Source organism: Sparus aurata, chromosome 21, assembly GCF_900880675.1.
Source record: "Sparus aurata chromosome 21, fSpaAur1.1, whole genome shotgun sequence".
NCBI classification, from domain to species: domain Eukaryota; kingdom Metazoa; phylum Chordata; class Actinopteri; order Spariformes; family Sparidae; genus Sparus; species Sparus aurata.
Genome location: NC_044207.1, coordinates 16,401,851 through 16,419,990, shown reverse-complemented (window position 1 = coordinate 16,419,990; position 18,140 = coordinate 16,401,851). Strand labels below are relative to the sequence as shown.

The window sequence follows — 18,140 nt, the reverse complement described above, 5'->3', positions numbered from 1 at the left end:
CTCTAGCACGACAGCTGCTATGAATGGGGAGAGCAGTTGATTGCTGACAACACGCCTGTACAAAGTTTTTCCTTTTCTCTAAGAATGCATCGATGGCAGATGCAGAGGAGGGACTGACTGTTGCAAAATATCCACATACAGTGACATCAGCGTATAACCTCGATCGAAAAATAGATGACCATAACTTCATAACCTCTGATTCACTCAGTGTGTTTTTTTTCTTATTGATTCAGTCAAAAAATCAAGTCATTTTTTTTCTGGATGACTACAATAAGATTTATTCTAATTTGCCATTTTTTTGCGATTACAGCTTGGAGTCAGCATGGATAGCGACGAAGGGGTCCTCATCGCTGTTGCTGATCTTGAAGTGGGCGCGGCCATCACCGCCAACATTGATCTGCTTCCCTGTGCACCGGCTTCCTTCCTTCTGGCCAGAAATGACATCACAGTAGGTGCCTCCGGGCATGCCAGTGTTGAGGGTCACGTCCAGGTTCCTGAAGGTACATACTTTTATTAAAGCGGCCCCAATGTCACAAAACTGTAGAATAAATTTTAGCTGTATTCTGTTGTCAAGCCATTAGGATATACAGTTAGATTATTTGTTGGAATTTCTTTTGTACACCTCGTACTGCTTGTTTATATGTTTTTAGTTTTAAATAGGTAAAGGTACAACAGTACATTGCATGACATAAGAATTAAATAAATTGTTTCTACTGATTGCTGACTGTTGCAATTTATATGTTTTAATTTATCTGCATCTGCATGTTTGTGTTATCTGGATGTTACCTGATTTTGGTGGGTGAATTCAGTATTTTGTCAGCACCAGGTAGAGCACTTAGCTAATTATTCTTACCAGTCGTCATTGTTGAAGACGATGAAACCACGGTTACCACGTCCAAAGGCGATCTGGTTGCTCTGATTGTCCCACCAGTTGGACTGAGGCTGTCCGTTGACCACATTACGGAAAATAGCCATGTTCCTAAAATGAAAACGAGAGGAATTATGATCATGACCTGTAATGTACCTCATTTTCAAATCCATGTGTCCAAGCAGAGGCAAAAAAAAGGAGCTCTGTGTGGACCCGTTTCCCATCTCGCTGTCTGAGAACTCACTTGATCTGACGCCATCTGTGCTCACACACCCATCCGTCTCCACAAGTCTGGTCGGGGTTGATGGGAACAGACTTGGTGGATCCATCACCGTGGCTGGGAGGGCCCATCCAGTCATTCTGATCCTACAAGATAATGATGGAAGATAACGAGTTTCACAGAAAATATCTGTTAGAAATACACACCTTACGTTGAAATTGATCATTATCGTTAATCAAAAGAGAGTCTACCTTTCCGTTGACGATGTGGCGGTTCCAGCGGTAGCTAGACATCACCCTGGTCACTCCGTAAGGGTGCGCCAGCATGTATGCGACAGCCATCTTGTGGAGCCTGGCATCCCAGAAGGTGACGATGGAAGCACCACCGGCACCGTGGCCTCTCTGGTTGTCGTGGTTGTCAACGAAGACGACAGCGTTGCCATTGGGCATGAAGCCCCATCCCTCTCCCCAGTTCCTGCACACAACAATACAATTTTACTAATGAGGGGTGCACTTCTAGAACAGCCAAATATCAAAGTATTCAATTCAGAAACTCTAAAATGTACCAGTTCTTATCAGTGATCATTTATGAATAATTCTGTCAAACACTTTGTCTCTAGAAACACAGTTAGAAAGGAGATCAGGTAAATCCAGGAATTTATGCAGCGATTGGAATTGAAGTCCTCTCATGGTTAAATAAATGTTCAAAAACATCAATTTGATATGGCCGACAAACAGAAATACACATACTTGGTGTAAGACAGCTTCTCTCCATTCCATTTTCTGATGACAGTTCCCAGTTTGGCACTGTGCTTGAACTCAGTCACCCTTCCCAGATGGAAATACTCCTTAGAGGTGATGGGCTCACCTCCTAGATCAATAACCTGGAAGGAAATCATTCACGTCATTGATAATATTCATAGTACATATGATCTAAATTAACTGCGTCATGTCAGTCATTTGCGGATTGCCAGGACGTAATTGAATGAAATGTATTTTTTTTTTATTCAGCAGAAAACAGAGCCAAGTGTTTGCTGTTTAACAGTCACATTGTTAGTGAAGACAGAGAGCACTTATTTCAAAGGTTAACGGGCTGTTTTTGCCTGTTAGCACATTCTGGTTCATGGTCTTACAGCCTCATGATAACTGTATTCACCTGCTACTCTGTTAATGTTTTTCTTTTTTCTGGATTCTAACAGCTTCTGTCTGTGTACATGTGTCCGCGTGCGTCATCTTGATCTCTGTGCTCATTTTCCCACGGCTCTGCTCGCTCTTTTTCTTTTGCACCATCAGTCATAAATATTGGTTATGTGGGCGGTTAGTACTCATGTAATCACATGTTTCCCTATCGACTTCAGCTGGGGGCATGAACCTGAATGTAAATTAGTTTTACTGGCAGCAGTTTTTTATCTATTTATTTTTATTTAGCTGGATGCATGTTTTTCTGCAAACCAGGTCTAGATAAGTTCATCCAGACTTTAGGTTCAGCAAGATATACCAGTAAAGCACATCAGACACTCAATACGCTAATGTATATTCTCTCCAGTTTTTGACACATGTCACTATTTCAGTCTTGAAAACACGTACACCTAAAAAAAAATAACATGTTGAAATATGTACCTCCTGGAAGATGAAGGGTCTGGAGCCACCAGGGAACCACTTGGTGTTGAGGTTGTGCAGACGACCATAAACAGCAGACAGATCGCCGGGCCACATGTGCTTACAGGCATCCACTCTGAATCCAGCCACGCCCATGTCGATCAGCTTGTTCATGAAGTTGGCCACCTTGCCCCTGACGTAGTCTTTCTCCAGGGCGAGGTCCAACAGACCGACCAGGCGACAGTCGCGCACCTGCAGCAGAAAGAAACGAGCATTTACATCACTATTTATTTAGTCTTTTTAGTCTTGTTTTAAGGACAAACACTTAAAAGTGCAATTTAACGTAAGTATTTAACAGGGGATGTGTTATGGTGATATCTATAATCACCTTATGTATTTATTTTCTTTTACATTTTATTCCTAAAGAAAATAGACCAAAAACATCTTTATATTCTGATGTCTGTTTGTGGTGTTTCCTGATTCTGAGTGAGGTCAACAAAACAAACCAAGAATTTGGGAGTTGGCCTAATTCAATCTTTAGACTGTATGCAATTTAGCTCACATTCACTGGGATACTGTTTTTAATTTGCGTATCTAAACATAACTTCTAATGCAAAAAAATCTAAATCAAATTCTTTTTCACCCCGTATCCTCAAACTCAAACAATCGTTGGATGTGGAAGCTTCTGACCACTGTGATTCATCACCTGATTGGGGTCACCATAGTTCTCAATATTGCCACTGCCTGTCCTGCACTTGTTATCATTGAAGTCCCAGTGGGTGTAGGGGACGGTGGGGAACTCCTCCTTGTTAGCGCTGAACCAGTTTCCGCATGAATTGTGTGTCCCCTCTCCACCACCGGCACCGCACATGTGGTTGATGACAGCGTCCACGTAGATGTTGACCTGTGGGGCAGATGCAGGCTTGTTTAGGTGCAAGACAACTAATCAACACCTCCATGCTATCTCTCTTCACTTGCGATCCTTTTCTTAACACATTCAGTTCATTCTCAGGTCACTGGAATATGGCAAAGCTGCACTGCTCACTAATGGTTAACTGCAATGTCGGTGGTCCAGGAAGCATATCATCGTAAACACAAAATCAGCAGGTAACTGTCTATGGTGTGAATGATTATTTATTTTTTTTCAGACGGATAAAAAAAAAAAAAAGCCTTTTGTTCTGAAATGCCATGTGTCTGCTGATGGATTCATTGGGGATTCAGTTTGATGCTGATGGATTAAGTGTCAAGTCTCTATAGATGTATCTGGTAAGAATTTGTCACCCTGTACACAGCTGTAGATTTACAAGCTGCTGACGTACGTAGAAGAGCATTGTTCCAAATGTCTTTCAATAAATCACTGCTGTGAAGTGGTTTACCCCGACGTTGTTGCATCTGGTGATCATGTCTCTCAGCTCGTTCTCACTGCCAGATCTGGAGCACAGGTTGTAGCCGGTTGGCTGGTATCTCTGCCACCAGGGCCTCCAGGGACTGTCCAGAACAATGTGCTCATTTGGAGGGGAGATCTGAGCGACACAGAGGGAAGACATCACAGTAATTCTTACTTTTAGCGCAGGAATTGTTTGCAGACAGTTGATTATTGTCAAGAAGAAATAAACCGAGTGCAGCTGTATTTTTTTTAAAGGTACACTTTTTCACGTGAAGCTCTGTTGAATCATCATGAGACATATGCATGTCTTTTTATAAGTTTGAAAAAAAATCCACGGAGGGCTAATGAAACACTGTGCAAGTGCATTTTGAGGAATTGTAGTCTTTTGCAGCTTAAGTCGCACTAATTTATGAAAATCTGGTTCTCTGGTTCTTGTGAGTCCTCCAACTTTATTTTGTGCTAAACTGAATTACCAGAGTACTGCATCAAATTTAAATTAAAGGAATATAAACAGATTAAAAGAGGCTATTGGACTCTAAATAAAAAGGAGCACCATTTTCCTAAAAAAAAAAACTTTTTTTTTTTTATTACCCATTCCTCATACAACTGATAAAGCAAAACTTAACAGTGCAATTCAAAGCAATAAACAACAATTTTCCATGTAAAGAAAGAAGAATTCACCTATATCATATTTATCTGAACCCTGGGTTCAGCCATACGTACCTGAACTCCACCGTAGCCATTAGGAGCCAAGAAGCGCTCACACTCTGCAGCGATGTCCGCCCAGCGCCACTCAAACAAGTGGACGATGGCGGTCCTGCCGTGCTTGGTGTGGGGGTTGTGCTGGGCGAGGCTGAGCCCGAACAAAGCCACCAGAATGAACAACTTCATGTTTTTCCCTGGGTGAGCGAGAAAACCACACTTACCTGCTGCCCCACAGTTAGTATTTATACACATTTCCCCCCTCTCTTAGACCAATGAGAGACTTGCAAATATCGGCACAGAGGTTAAACAGGTGCTTCTTTCTCACGACCTACAACCTTGCTTCAAATCTTGTAGAGGGAAAAAGTAGCTTTGAGACACACAAGGGTCCGAAACTTGGAAACATGAGGTGTGCTTAATGTCTTTACCTGAATACAACACAAAGTGGCTTCAGAGACAGAAAATTAATGAGAACGCTTTGGGATCTTTGGCACATTTTCTGACACTGACATGTCTGTTGCACTGAATTTGACCCTTTCTGCAGGTCAAAACAAACTGAAACTCACACGTTCGCCATGTCACGTAACTTCACGAATTCAGCAGCAACACTAGCCCACAAAACATAATTTTCCTGCTTTAAATATTTACCCTATTACCATCTAAGGGGAATCATGATATACTGCACTGAATCAAATATAAAAATTAATCACAATTGTATTCTTAAGCTCTTACCACTCAGAAGACAACAACATAGATTTATCCTGCTTTTACTATTGGTTCATTCTGTTCAGTGACCACGTGATGTTGCAACAGCCAGTTTAAACATACCCAGAGTTTATTTGATTTGGAACAAATATCTATTCTGGGCAAAGCAAATAAAAAGCTGGGGCTGGAAAATTCTGTGTTGGACATTATAATGGGGCGTGCATGACTTGCACATAAGCACGCCAATGCCAAACAAGACTGGTAACGGTGAAGCTAGTGCTGCACTGGAGGGAAAATACAGTGTTCTTCTTACATTACATTTATGTAAAGTCTGAATTTAGAATATCTGTATGGAAATTTGAAGTATGCACTGGAATTCTAACTGAATTTCTTTCATGTATGGTCATGTGAAGACAAATAAACCTATCTGGCACAAAACTAGGCCAATATATAAAATTTACAGTTTCACAATACTTTCATATAAGGTCTTACACCAGGGGCCAGATATTTTAAATGACATGTGTATGCACAAAAATCATGCATTTGACATATTTCATACATAGACTGGTTTTGTGCACCTCAGTTGTCTCCATTTTAATGTATGGGAACTTGCGGGAGTAGAAACTGAGCATGTTCACATGCAAGTGAGCAATGATCTGGAGAACCAAATCATTCATACATTTACATGGAGAACTATTGATTCTTACGGTTTGCGTTCAAATGATCAGTTGTTGATGTCTGTTCCATTTCCCCCCACAGAACTGAGAAAAGGGGCTTTCGTCTACTCTGGTCCTTCTCCATTGAACATGCTGCAAAAAGACTGGAAAATAACTGAACTGATTTCTTTGAATGCTTTTAAATCCAGGCTGAGAACACTTGACACAACCTTCTTTACTTGTAACTGTTTTTTATCATTTTAATTTACTTGTAACTGTTTTTTTTATCATTTAAATTGCTAATTGTTTTTTACAGTTCTAATTGCTGTCTGTATGTTATGAGCGTAACTGTATAATTGTTGCTGCCTCTTGGCCAGGACTCCCTTGAAAAAGAGGTTTTTGATCTCAATTTGACTTTCCTGGTTAAATAAAGGTGAAATAAAAATAAAAATAAAGCCTTATAAATCTGATTCAATTAATTGATTGCCATTTGACAGGTCAGATTAGATTATCAGCAGTGGTCAGTTTTACTTTACTCATGTTGCCATATCTAGGAAAAATATCAGCTGTGCAACAGTTACAAAACACACTTGTATAACTCGGCAGTGTTATTATTGGCTTCCTATCAGCTTAAACCAATTCAGATAAGCTACGCCCGAGCCAGAAGGGTGGGAGGTCAGATTTGTCATGTAAAACAAACTACACCAGCTATGAAACAACACAAGTATTTTCCATGAGGGGCTTCAGATGTGACCCACCGCTCGGTTACCGTATGTGGGTGAAGGGTCATGCTTGTTGTGTCAGCACAGGAGATTAATCTATATGTAAGTCTTTAGCATGACTTCAATCGCCTTCAGGAAGTTGTTTCTGTATGAATTACTAATATAAAACTTAAATGAAAGGAAAAGCTAAACTGCTCGGTTTCCACAGCCTTTTGTTCCCATCTTATGTCACTTTTATTTTACAGCAGTGGATTGTAACTCAGGAAATAACTTAGTTTTTTTTGTTTAGTTAATTTTCATTTCTGCATTACTGTTCACTACATTTTAGTGAAACTTAATAGAATATATTGACTTTTGGTTGGTCCCGCTGCTCCTTCAGGATGGGTACCAGTTTCACCATGTTGTACATTTTATGATATATCTGATATACTTAAATAAAAATTCTACCTACTCTTCTTCTTTTTGGTCTTATTTTGTGCACATTCATTGAATGTCAGTTTGTCGTCAATTTCAACACCCAAATATGTCTATGTTGAGACTCACTCTACCAATTCACCATTAAATATGAGGGCGGAACTATAATTCCCTGTTGTCTGTACAACATTTAAAAAAACTCTGCATCTCCCTAAGTGAGGAGGTTGCTTGACAGTTATTGGTGTAAAAGGTGTATAGAATAGGGGACAGAACACACCCTTGTGGTGCCCCTGTGTTTATGGCTTTTAAGGATGAGAAACATGAATTGAATTTAACTTGTTGACAGGGATTAGTCAAAAAGTCATAAATCCACAAAATTAGTCTTGGATTTACCCCGAGGTGTACCAATTCCTTTACCATCAGGTGGGGTTGGATTGTATTGAAGGCACTGCTGAAGTCTATGAACACAATCTTGACTAGACTCTTTGCCTGTTCAAGGTGCTCATATATGTTGTTTATCAAGGTCAGCAGTGCATCTTCAACCCCTCTCACTGCATGATATGCAAATTGGTTTGGGTCTAAATGTGGTGAGACCTCACATAAAAGCTGTTTTTTCAAAACACTTCATTGCTATAGATGTAAGAGCAACCAGGCACAGGTCATTAAGTTCCCTAGGGTTTTTGTTTTTGGTTATGGGCACGATCAGGGATTTTTTCCACAGACAAGGAACTACGCCTGTGTCTACTGACAGCTGGAGCAGCGATTGAAAGGGATGTGCCAACTGATCTGCACACACCTTTAATGTCTTGTTGCTAATACCATCAGGCCCACTAATACTTAAAATAGGTATTGTTGTGTGGTATTGCCACTACTTGAGTGTCTCTAACACCACACTACACAAATGTTTGTTAGTTATGTTTGAGGTTGAACCTGGTTTATTACAAGGTATTTTCGTATGTTTCATATCTATCAAAAACAACATTTCCATTAGTTTATCATATTTGTTTATGCAGCACTACCCCCTCCTGAATCTCAAATGCAAACTTAATTTACTGAAGTGTTAAACCAGTTATTCCATAAGAAGACTCTGATGTCTAACTGACCCAAAACATAACAGGCTAATGTTACTTTATGTATCCACTTATCTCTTTGTGTGCATGTTTACATTTATCTGACTTGGTAAACAAAAAAAATGATATGTGTGTCCATGTAGTATAACCCATACGACACATAAAAGTTTAGATATGTCTTTATTTGGTGTAATACTGATGCTTTATGGTCATTTGCTGTTTTTTCCCCCACCCTAATCAAATACGCATGCCACAAGAAAAGAAAGATGATAAAATAAAAATTAATGTATCTATTTCTAGTTTTTCACACATACAGCAGTGAGATATTTCCGACCCCAGAAAAAAGAGGAATAAAGTCAATGAAGTCAACAAAACCCAAGAGGTTAAAATTATGCGTATTCTGTGTAAATACAGAGTCATACCCATTATCCTGAGAGCGACCACATGGCACTGTCCCATTATAACTGGGGGTCTGGGTTACTGTATAACTGAGCATGATGCTGATGGGATGTATGTTTCCATATAACAATAGCTCCCCCAATGGTTCTTGAGAGAAACTGCTGCATTTAAAGCATACACAGTGTACTATACACTACATCACCATGTGTGAACCTCATGTCCTAAAATGATCTTTTTCTTTACCCTTAAGTAAGTTAATGTTTATATACTCATGAGTACATGTGATTTCTTGATTCACATGATAACATTTATCAACCAGCCGTTGATTTATCACAGAGATTTGGATGAAATCACTTTAAACCACAACTTCTGCTGTATTACTGACAAATGCCTTTGTACATTATTAAGGGGGTTCAGCATCCACAACAAACAACACATCAACGTTTGTCCCTGCGCCTGCATCACATAAATAGGGGCAGTAAGCGCCACATCGACTGCAGGTTTGTGTGCACTCAAACTCTTTTTGTAAATAAGGCCTGGTGTGCTTCATCATGCCACATGTCCCACCTGCTTACTATCTGACCTAGCTCCTGCTGCACCCGTCGCGCGCCTCGCCCCCCCCCCCCCCCACCACCCCCACCGCCGCAGAGAGTGTGTCAAGCAGACATCTGACCTGCCTTACTGGGTTTCGTTCTGGGTCGCTCCCCCTAGTGAGTCCGTGGGTCACAGGCATGTAGGAGTGAAGGTGCCCCGGCACGTTTGTCGTGGAAACACTCAGTAGTAGCTCATCTCTGCGCAGACTGCGAGTGCTGACACATAAGGACTAAAGGGATAAAGATCTAATTTTACAGTGGAGGTTTTGTTCTTTGGTTGTGATGCCCTGTTCACAGTAGGAGCACTGCTCTCTGGTGTTCTTTGAAGCCGCAGTAATAGTCCATACAAAAGCAGACGACGCGCATCTGGAGGGATCAAAAACAAACCTTTATCTGAACAGTCAAAGCATAAACCCACATAGCTGAGTTTGTTGTTAAAAATCAAATGGGCTGACTTTTTTTTTGTGTGTGTGGTGAATTAAAGCTGTGGTCCATCTCTGGTCAAAACAAGATTTCAAATGGTTGATTCAGGTATTATTCATCCTTTAAAGTCAGGTGAAAAGTTCTTTTGGGGTCAAAATAGCAAATGTAAAATAACAGATTTTTTTAGCCACTTGGGGGCAGCAGAACCACAGCAATGGCATGTCATCACTTTTTAAAGATATAATATGTAATATATATGTAGTAAATGCATAAAACTGACAAGATGTTTGTAGTTTGTTAAGTGATGCACAGGCATTACCCCAAACATTTCCAGCAATGTTCAAACCCAGAGAAATCTTTATTTTATCCTGGTCACCTGTTGCTATAACTTCTGGGAGAGAGTCAGAGAGTGGGGATGGAAATGGGCTAATGACACTAAACATAATGCAGATAAAATGTTAAAACACTGACTAGTCAGCAGTGGTGGTTGTTTAACAATGAAAACAGCGACTTCTATGATACCACGCCACTAACATCCTTTGTTTTGTTTTCATGGAGGGACCTCTAGTGGCTGGAATTTCATATGTGCATTTAAGTTAAAAAACGTTTTTACATTTCCAGAAGATACAAAGCAACATCATCATCGATCTGAGGGCAATATTTGGATTTTTGGTTGCTAAGTGCTCCTCCATGTTCAACAGCTAGCTAGTGTCTAACTGTATCCGTCCACTGTTGGTGCTGAGCAGGTTGGTTGCAGCAGAATTATTAGCACTCCTTCACTGAACACAGCTGAAGACAATGCTATGAGATTAGTGGGAGTGATACAAAAAAAAAAAAAACAGGAAAAGTTTTAAAACTTGCTGCAGGATAAAGCTTGATGACTATGTTATGCTTGGCTGTCATGAACAAGGTACAGGGGGTATAAATTGTAATCCAGAACAAAAGGCATCTTTTCATTCACCTGTCTCCCTGCTCCCTCCATTCACCTGACATGGATGTTTCTTCATGTGCTCTCTCTCCATTTAAGCAACCAGATTCTGCCATGCAATCCCATCTCTAGGGATGTCCCGATCCGATCACGTGATTGGAAATTGGGGTAGACTCGATCGGAATCGGACGTTACAGTCCAATAAGGGATTGGATATATATATTTATTCTCATTATGTTTTACCAGATCTCTAATATTTCAAAACAAATGGGAAAAATGTGTGTGCGCAAGGAAAGGGTTGGGTATTGGTAAACATAATGACCGGCCACCGCTGTCAACGTTTTTTGTGCCCCTGATTCACATCTTCATCGTTTAAGTTGAGTGGCTGAAATCCTCTTCATCCTATTCAAAGGCAGCAACAGGCGACTCATCGAACAGGGGTGAAGTTAGTTTTAGGTTGGATATTCGGCGGATATTCACTCGAGTCCAGCCGCGACTTTACTGAGGTTCGCCCAGTGTTAGCAGCAGGAGGACGGTTAGCTCACCTCCCAGCCTCACGCTGAACCGCTAGAAACTGATTTACAGGCTGCAGGCAGCAAAACAAACGTGTGATCATTTACATTTAATTGTTGCAGATGAAGCAACATCCTCCGGAAACACAATAAAATGCTTCACATTATTCACCCCTGAGGTCATTATAAAGATAACGACCTATCATGCCCCTCAAACATGTGCAGAGAAATCTAATGATGGAAACACAGCTATTGTCTTCACATTTTATATCAAAAGATTTCCACTTTAAGGTTTACTTTGAATTACTGGCACGGGGGTTTTCATCTGGGTGACGCATCACGCTTTGTGGGAGGTGTCAGCGGGAGAGTTAAGGCCCTAATACTTGCTCACATTTTCCCATGGGCCCAAAAAATTCCAGTCAGACCAAAGTCCTTTCCTGTACGGACAACACAGGACATACCTCCAGAGGCGATGAAGGGTTCGGGGGGACAAAGCTTTCTTTCACAGCTCGAGCTCGGAGACCAGGTGAAAGGAGAGAAGCCGGTCATTTGATTCCCGCCTCTGCTTCTGTCATGGGAAAGTGGAGGAGTCACGGCGTAGACGGGGGGGGGGGGGGGGGGGGGGCAGGAGGGTCGACTGGAGACATGGGGGGAAGAGAGAGTGAGGAGGAGTAAGGAGGGAGATAAAAAGAAAAAGGGGGTCAGCAGGTTAAGAGAGAGAAAGAGGAAGAGAGAGGGGAGAGAGGAGGTGGGTGAGCAGAAGACAAATGAGGAAACAAAAAGAGGAGCGAGTGCACGAGATGGTAAAAGGGGGGCGCTGCTGCAGTGCAGGGCAAATGAGGAAAAACACAGAGGGAGCGAGTGGAAAAAGAGAAGGGGGAGTAAAAACCATAAAGGAACAAAAAAAAGAGGCAGCTGATGGAAGGATAAGAAGCTGTATGTACCTCGTCTCCCTACACCTCAGGTTGCTCTCTCAGCCAGACAGCTCCGGTTTAAGAGCTGTTGGCGAACAGATAGCGCAAGGCATCCTGGACGAAAAGCATGAAACAGTGTTCAAGTAGCCTTACTATTGTAAAAGTAGGTTTGTATTTGACACAAAGCTGCGTCACTCACTGGTTTTTGGAGACATAAAAATCCACTTTGCGTTGGATGAAGAGGCGTCAAATAAAAATTAACCACATTTACAGTCCAGTAATAGTCTGATGCAAAGCATTTTGTCACTTCACTGGGTACTGCAAAAGTTTACTGCCCCTAACTTTGCATGACTTTTTTAATGATCCCAGTAATGCCATCAAATGCACTAACAAGTGTTTCTTGTCTTGACGAGGAGTGTGTAACCACATTTTTTCCCTCTGCGGTTCTGAAATTGTCACTTAAATGATTCGCATTTTGGGAACTTTTCAGGTTCGCATATCAGGGAGGAAAAAAGTCCTATAAAGTCAAATCCCCAGCTCTTCCAAAGGAAAGTTTCGGCTCAGAATCCTCCTCTCTCTCTCTCTCTCTCTCTCTCTCTTTTTCTTTTTTCTTTTTTTTTTGCCATGATGATATGTTGTGCAGATGTTGGGAAAAGCTTTCCATCTCACTGCAAAGAATAACAGCAGCAGCGGAAGTCCCCCAGGAGAGGTTCACGCTCTGAAACTGGCTAATACACACTCACACACACACACATACACACACACACACACATAGACGTGCGCGCGTGGATGCACATTTGCAGACATGAACTCGAACACCTTTACGTTTTTAGACAAGTCAGGGAATCAGACACTCTCTCACACACACATGCTCTCCATCCAGGCTTCTTGTCGAGACACATGCTTCTCACATTGAGACATTAAAGGAACACATGTAGACAGTAATGTTGACCATATACATGACAGTGTTTCACAAAGGATTCCTGTCAGCCTTACAACTTTAAGCAGGACAACAGTAGTCTGGAATAAAAAGAATAATTGCTATTGACTGATTTTTATTTTTCCATATATATTGCTTATAAAATCCCCCATCAAAAGTCATAATACAGTTATTTCACCATTTCTGTCTCCACTACTCTGTTCTACGTTGAATACGATATCTTACAGTTTCTTACATCACTGTTTGAAATGTTCATTCAAAAGATAGACTGACCAACAAACCACAACACAACAGAGATTCACCTCAATATAAAGCGTCCATTCTAAAGCCACAAAAGGAAATTATACCTCAAAAGTAGCTACATACAAAAGACAACAGTGAACATTCAAACATACACTCACGGTGTATAACTACACTTTATAACAAATTATTGTAGTGACAAAATAATATGCAACACAGAAATGCCACAGAAGCTATTGTTTAAACAGTTAAATGTGCCAGCTCTTCTTGGTGGTTTGCAAACCACTCATAAAGTTTCAAAATATTTCACAGAGTAGAGTCAGAACAGTCGGTTCAAATTATAGCCGCGTTCTGACCAGGCAAATATCATAGTTTAGGGAAAAAATGGGGCGGAACCTGGGGGGAGCCAATCAGATTTCAGGGGCCACCCTAAGCCACCCCTTTGGTTTCGCCCGCCCAAGGTGTTGTCAGACTTCTATATATGACAAAGACCTCACAGCTGCAATAACTGATATTTTTAAACATCTGGGGTCGCCAGAATTTATCTGTCTTACTGTACTTTGCATTATATGGCATCTCACCTTTGTTCACATCATGACACAGTCCAGCATTCACGCTCATTTTAGGACTGTTTTGCGCTCCACCAACTCCTGAAGGAAACAGCTGGCTCGTTAGCCGCAAACCGCTCAACTTTGATCACCAGCTAGCCACTAACTTTTATCTGTCTGCTTATTGGTGCTGTGAACTGTAAGATTTGTCGAGGGAGGGTGGGTGTTAGCTTCTTTCTTTCTGTAGCTGAAAACAAGGATAATGAGAATAGTTATGGTGAACCAAAATAGTTGAGCCACATGTGCTAAAAAACCAAAGAATCACATCTGGTGATGACTCTGTAGGTTCTGATCAAATACACATAGATATGTGACATGCTGTGTATCTAATAATACTGTTTGTACTTGAAAGTTTTTGCTTGCTGCCCTTGTGAGAGGCAGGTTGTAAAGTAGCAGAGACAGACTAGTGTCAGTGGACGTTATTGTACATTTCCTATATTAACAGCCTGGTAAGCACCCACATCTTTTAAACAGCCCACCCCGAGCTGGTAAAAGTTTGTCTTTCCTCAAAGATTCGAAAAATCTGGCACTCCCCATGACAAATAAACAATCTTAGTTTGTATGTTTGCATTACATTTTGAGTATTGTGTGAATCAACAAATCAATTTCTTGTTTTAATCAATGATATCATCATGAAAATATACAAAAAGCGCTCATGCCGTGATTCTGCACTGTACTCTCTCTCCGCTGTCGAATGCGGCCAAACGTGCCTGATTTAAGACATCAAAAGAGACACAGAGCACAATTTATCCCCGAATCTTACTACGCAGTACATGCCTTCAAGTGAAATTTTTTAAAAGGAACTTGATAGAAGGAATGCCGTTGTGCTGCTGGTGACTGGGGAGCTCACCATAAAATTACAGATGGAGTCAATTTTATGATCCTCTTTCACAGTAGTCAGCGGGAAATGAGAGCTTTGCTTTCATGGTCATGAGCTGAGCAACGGTTTTACTGTGAGGGAAAATTCCCGAGCTCCCCTGTACTTCTTGAAATGTTTGTAGTTTTCTTCTCCTTAGACATTTGTTACCTTTTATGCTACAATAACCGAGTACTGAAGGGTGCAGCGTTCCAGTTGTACGGCCTTTGGGAGAGACGCGAATCCGCTTTCTGAACCTCCATTTTTACTAGCATTTCCTGAGTTATGATAAAAGTACTTCATTGATTTTTTTTTTTTAGTTCATGAACTATTTATATATTGTGTATATATTCTGTATAAATGCAAGTTAAGATGTATCAGTTTTGCTAAAAAAAACTGGATTTTGAGAGTGCAGCTATAATCCCTTTGACTCTATCCCACACCTGACTCACTGTCAGCCTTTTCCATGATATCCCCGCTGGCTTTGAGATACAGAGAGCTCCCTTTGTCTTGCAGCCCTCTTCTCCTCCAAAAGTAAGAAAGGGAGGAACATAAAAAGAGGCTTGGTGATGGGGTAGAGCAGGCAGGCATCTGTCAAATAACACAATATCAGCCTCACTTTTGTGCCGGGGTCCCCGCCTCGCGATATCCCGTCAGTCTCGCTCTGCTGCTTATCTCCAGTTTGTCTTACATCTGTAACTCCGACAGAGTTCACTAAACATAAAGTGAGTGTGAGGGGCCGCTGCTGTTTGAGAATCAAATATTTTGCTTAATGGAAATGTATTTAACTGGAAACAAAGCAGCCACCCCCCACCCCCGAAAAAAAAAAAACGCTCACCAGATGATCAACATCCGCGCTACACTGCAGCAAATGTGCGGGACAGATGTCTGTCTGTGGCGCAGGAGGTAGCATCACAGCACTGAAATCATCTCCCAAAATGCTCCTCTCCCTCAAGACAGAAAATAGCAACAAGTCTTTAAAGGCAAGGACGCAGTGCTGTAGGTCCCAGGCTTATACTTAAAGAAGGAATAATCACAGGTTGTATAGCTGGCACCGAGAGGGAAGAGGCTGGCTGTAAACCTTGACCTGATCTCACACTAATGAGCTTTTGTATAAACACGCCGAGCATCCGTTGCTTGTTCTCTGCAGACTTTATTTGCTTTTTGGTCGTAAACTGTGCAGTCCCAGATTTGCCAGTTCTGTCCAAGTTCCTGTCTTCAACTGGCTGCGTCTCTGTACTCGCTGCCATAACGGTAGCCAGGGACTACCTCTGAGCAAGGCGCTGGCACCGACACACACAAACATATGTGCTGGATGGGCCTTAAGAAAAACGTCACATGTGAATTGAATGTTTTCCCATGTGAAATAAACAACAGATCCTCATATCAAACTGACTGAAAAGGTAAATTGTGTGCGACTCCCAAAATGACATATAACAACATCTGCAAAACAACATGACCTTTGACATTCATTGTACTGTTGTAGTTTGGTTAGGTTTAGGCACTAAAACCGCTTGGTTAGGTTTGGGTGAACCTCGTAGTTTGGGTTAAAAGCACTAGGTTTGTTGTGTAACTTCAGTTAAAGAGGTGACAATGTTATGTAAGTGATGTTACTTATTATGGAGCAGGATAAAGGACACAATGAATTATACTGAGAAGCCAGCAGACACAGAGGCTATATCTTTGCCAAAGCTGTTTACTGATTTGGCCAATGACAAGCTGGCGCCGGTAACTGAGAGTGGGTCAGCACTGGGAAACACAATCCAAACATATTAAAATGTACTCAGACAAAAAGAGCCTTTGCACAGTTTCAATGTTCTCCTTGCTGACTCACCGTTTACATTGTATGGCTCCACAATTCCTCATTTAAAGTGAAATTCTCGCCAAAATGCAACCTAGGCTTTTTTTGTGAATGTATATGAATCAGACCTTCATGTAAAAGCATAATTACGACAAAAGAGGCACTTTTAAGATTTACCGTCAAAATCGCATCAAAATCGCCATTTTTAAAACACTAAGAAGGCTCGACACAACATGAAACTTTGCTCATTGTATCACCAGGGTCTCTACACATGAACACAAGCATTGAGGACATTGTTTGTGTACACAGAGTTTGCTAAAAAGAAAGTTTTTCTAACAACTCACCTTAGCAGTAGCTTGTTCCGCTCCCAGTCGTCATGGCAGCCAAGAAGTATCGATCTCAGAATGTGATGTAACATGGAGGACAGTTAAGGTGGACTGCTCCTAAAGCTTAGCTCTATATAAATGCACGGATAATTTATTGTTTTGTCGATAGCGAAAAACAATATTGACCTTGAAGTTGAAAAAGGAGCCTAATATAAGAAACAATACTAAAATAAAAAGCTGGGAAAGTCATGTGAGATATCGCGTGGATAGTTGTTGCCGGAAGACAGTAGCGGTCCATCTTAACTGTCCTCCAGGTAACGTCACACTCGGCTGCCATGACGACTGGGAGCGGAACAAGCTACTTCTAAGGTGAGTTGTTAGAAAAACTTTCTTTTTAGTAAACTCTGTGTACACAAACATTGTTCTCAATGCTCGTGTTCATGTGTAGAGACCCTGGTGATACTACGAGCAAAGTTTCATGTTGTGTCGAGCCTTCTTAGTGTTTTTAAAAAATAACGATTTTGATGCTATCGTAAAAGTTCCCATAGCACTCCCAATGAAAATGAGTTTGACCCGAAAACGAAAATACGGTAAATCTTAAAAGTGCCTCTTTCGTCGTAATTATGCTTTTACATGAAGGTTTGACTCATATACATTCACAAAAAAAGCCTAGGTTGCATTTTGGCGAGCGTTTCCCTTTAATTGCGAAGACTTCTAATTCATTTATTTATTTATAATTGGCCATGTTAGTAGCTGGCTCAGCAAGGATAGAGCTTCTGTTGGATTCTCAGTAGTATTCAATTTGTCCTTAATCCTGCTCCCTAACTTATCTACTTTAGTAAGTTAAGAGAACTTACCCTTGACCTTTGGTTTCATGCTGGGCATGACCATCAATCTCCTGAAAGACAGTCCTCATTGTTTAACCCTCCACTCAAAATGGGGATGTACCACTTTATGCTACTTCTCCTCACTCCCTTCCTTGCAGCCACAATAATGACTTCAGCCACTGGAGGTCGCAGCCTCACAAGAAATGTATATATGGGTCATTATAAGCTGCTTTCATAGTCAACCTATATGGTCTGATGAGGACAGGCAGGAAACACATTTTAACATGTGAAGGATAAAAACGTCACATGTGAACTGGACATTTTCACATGTGATTGGCTTTTGTCAAATGTTCACATGTGAATTACATCTATTATTAAGAAATTCACGTCCACATTTATATCCACATATCGAAACAAGTTAGGTCTTGGGC

At 41.1% G+C, this 18,140-nt stretch overlaps 1 protein-coding gene across 2 annotated transcripts; it reads right to left on the bottom strand.

Moving 5' to 3' along the window:
* Positions 1-249: 249 nt before the first annotated feature.
* On the bottom strand, positions 250-16,928 carry LOC115571918 (pancreatic alpha-amylase). Of its 2 annotated transcripts, none has more exons than XM_030401564.1 (10): positions 16,901-16,928; positions 4,797-4,972; positions 4,063-4,209; positions 3,393-3,590; positions 2,708-2,938; positions 1,838-1,971; positions 1,340-1,562; positions 1,113-1,234; positions 854-979; positions 250-494 (listed from the first exon to the last, which is right to left on the bottom strand). In XM_030401564.1, the coding sequence occupies exons 2-10, from the start codon at positions 4,962-4,964 to the stop codon at positions 305-307; spliced, it is 1,539 nt and encodes a 512-aa protein (XP_030257424.1). In that variant the 5' UTR covers positions 4,965-4,972; positions 16,901-16,928; the 3' UTR covers positions 250-304. The 2 variants fall into 2 exon arrangements, with proteins under 2 accessions (XP_030257424.1, XP_030257423.1); XM_030401563.1 differs by lacking the exon at positions 16,901-16,928 and adding an exon at positions 5,508-5,517.
* Positions 16,929-18,140: the final 1,212 nt, after the last annotated feature.

What these genes read in the sequence shown, in the direction of transcription:
- LOC115571918 (XM_030401564.1), bottom strand. Translation starts at nt 4,964, where the DNA reads ATGAAGTTGTTCATTCTGGTGGCTTTGTTCGGGCTCAGCCTCGCCCAG. An exon ending in GCCACATCGTCAACGGAAAG is followed by an intron (nt 1,235 to 1,339) that starts GTAGACTCTCTT and finishes ATTATCTTGTAG; the next exon opens with GATCAGAATGACTGGATGGG. An exon ending in GTCTTCAACAATGACGACTG is followed by an intron (nt 495 to 853) that starts GTAAGAATAATT and finishes ATGTACCTTCAG; the next exon opens with GAACCTGGACGTGACCCTCA.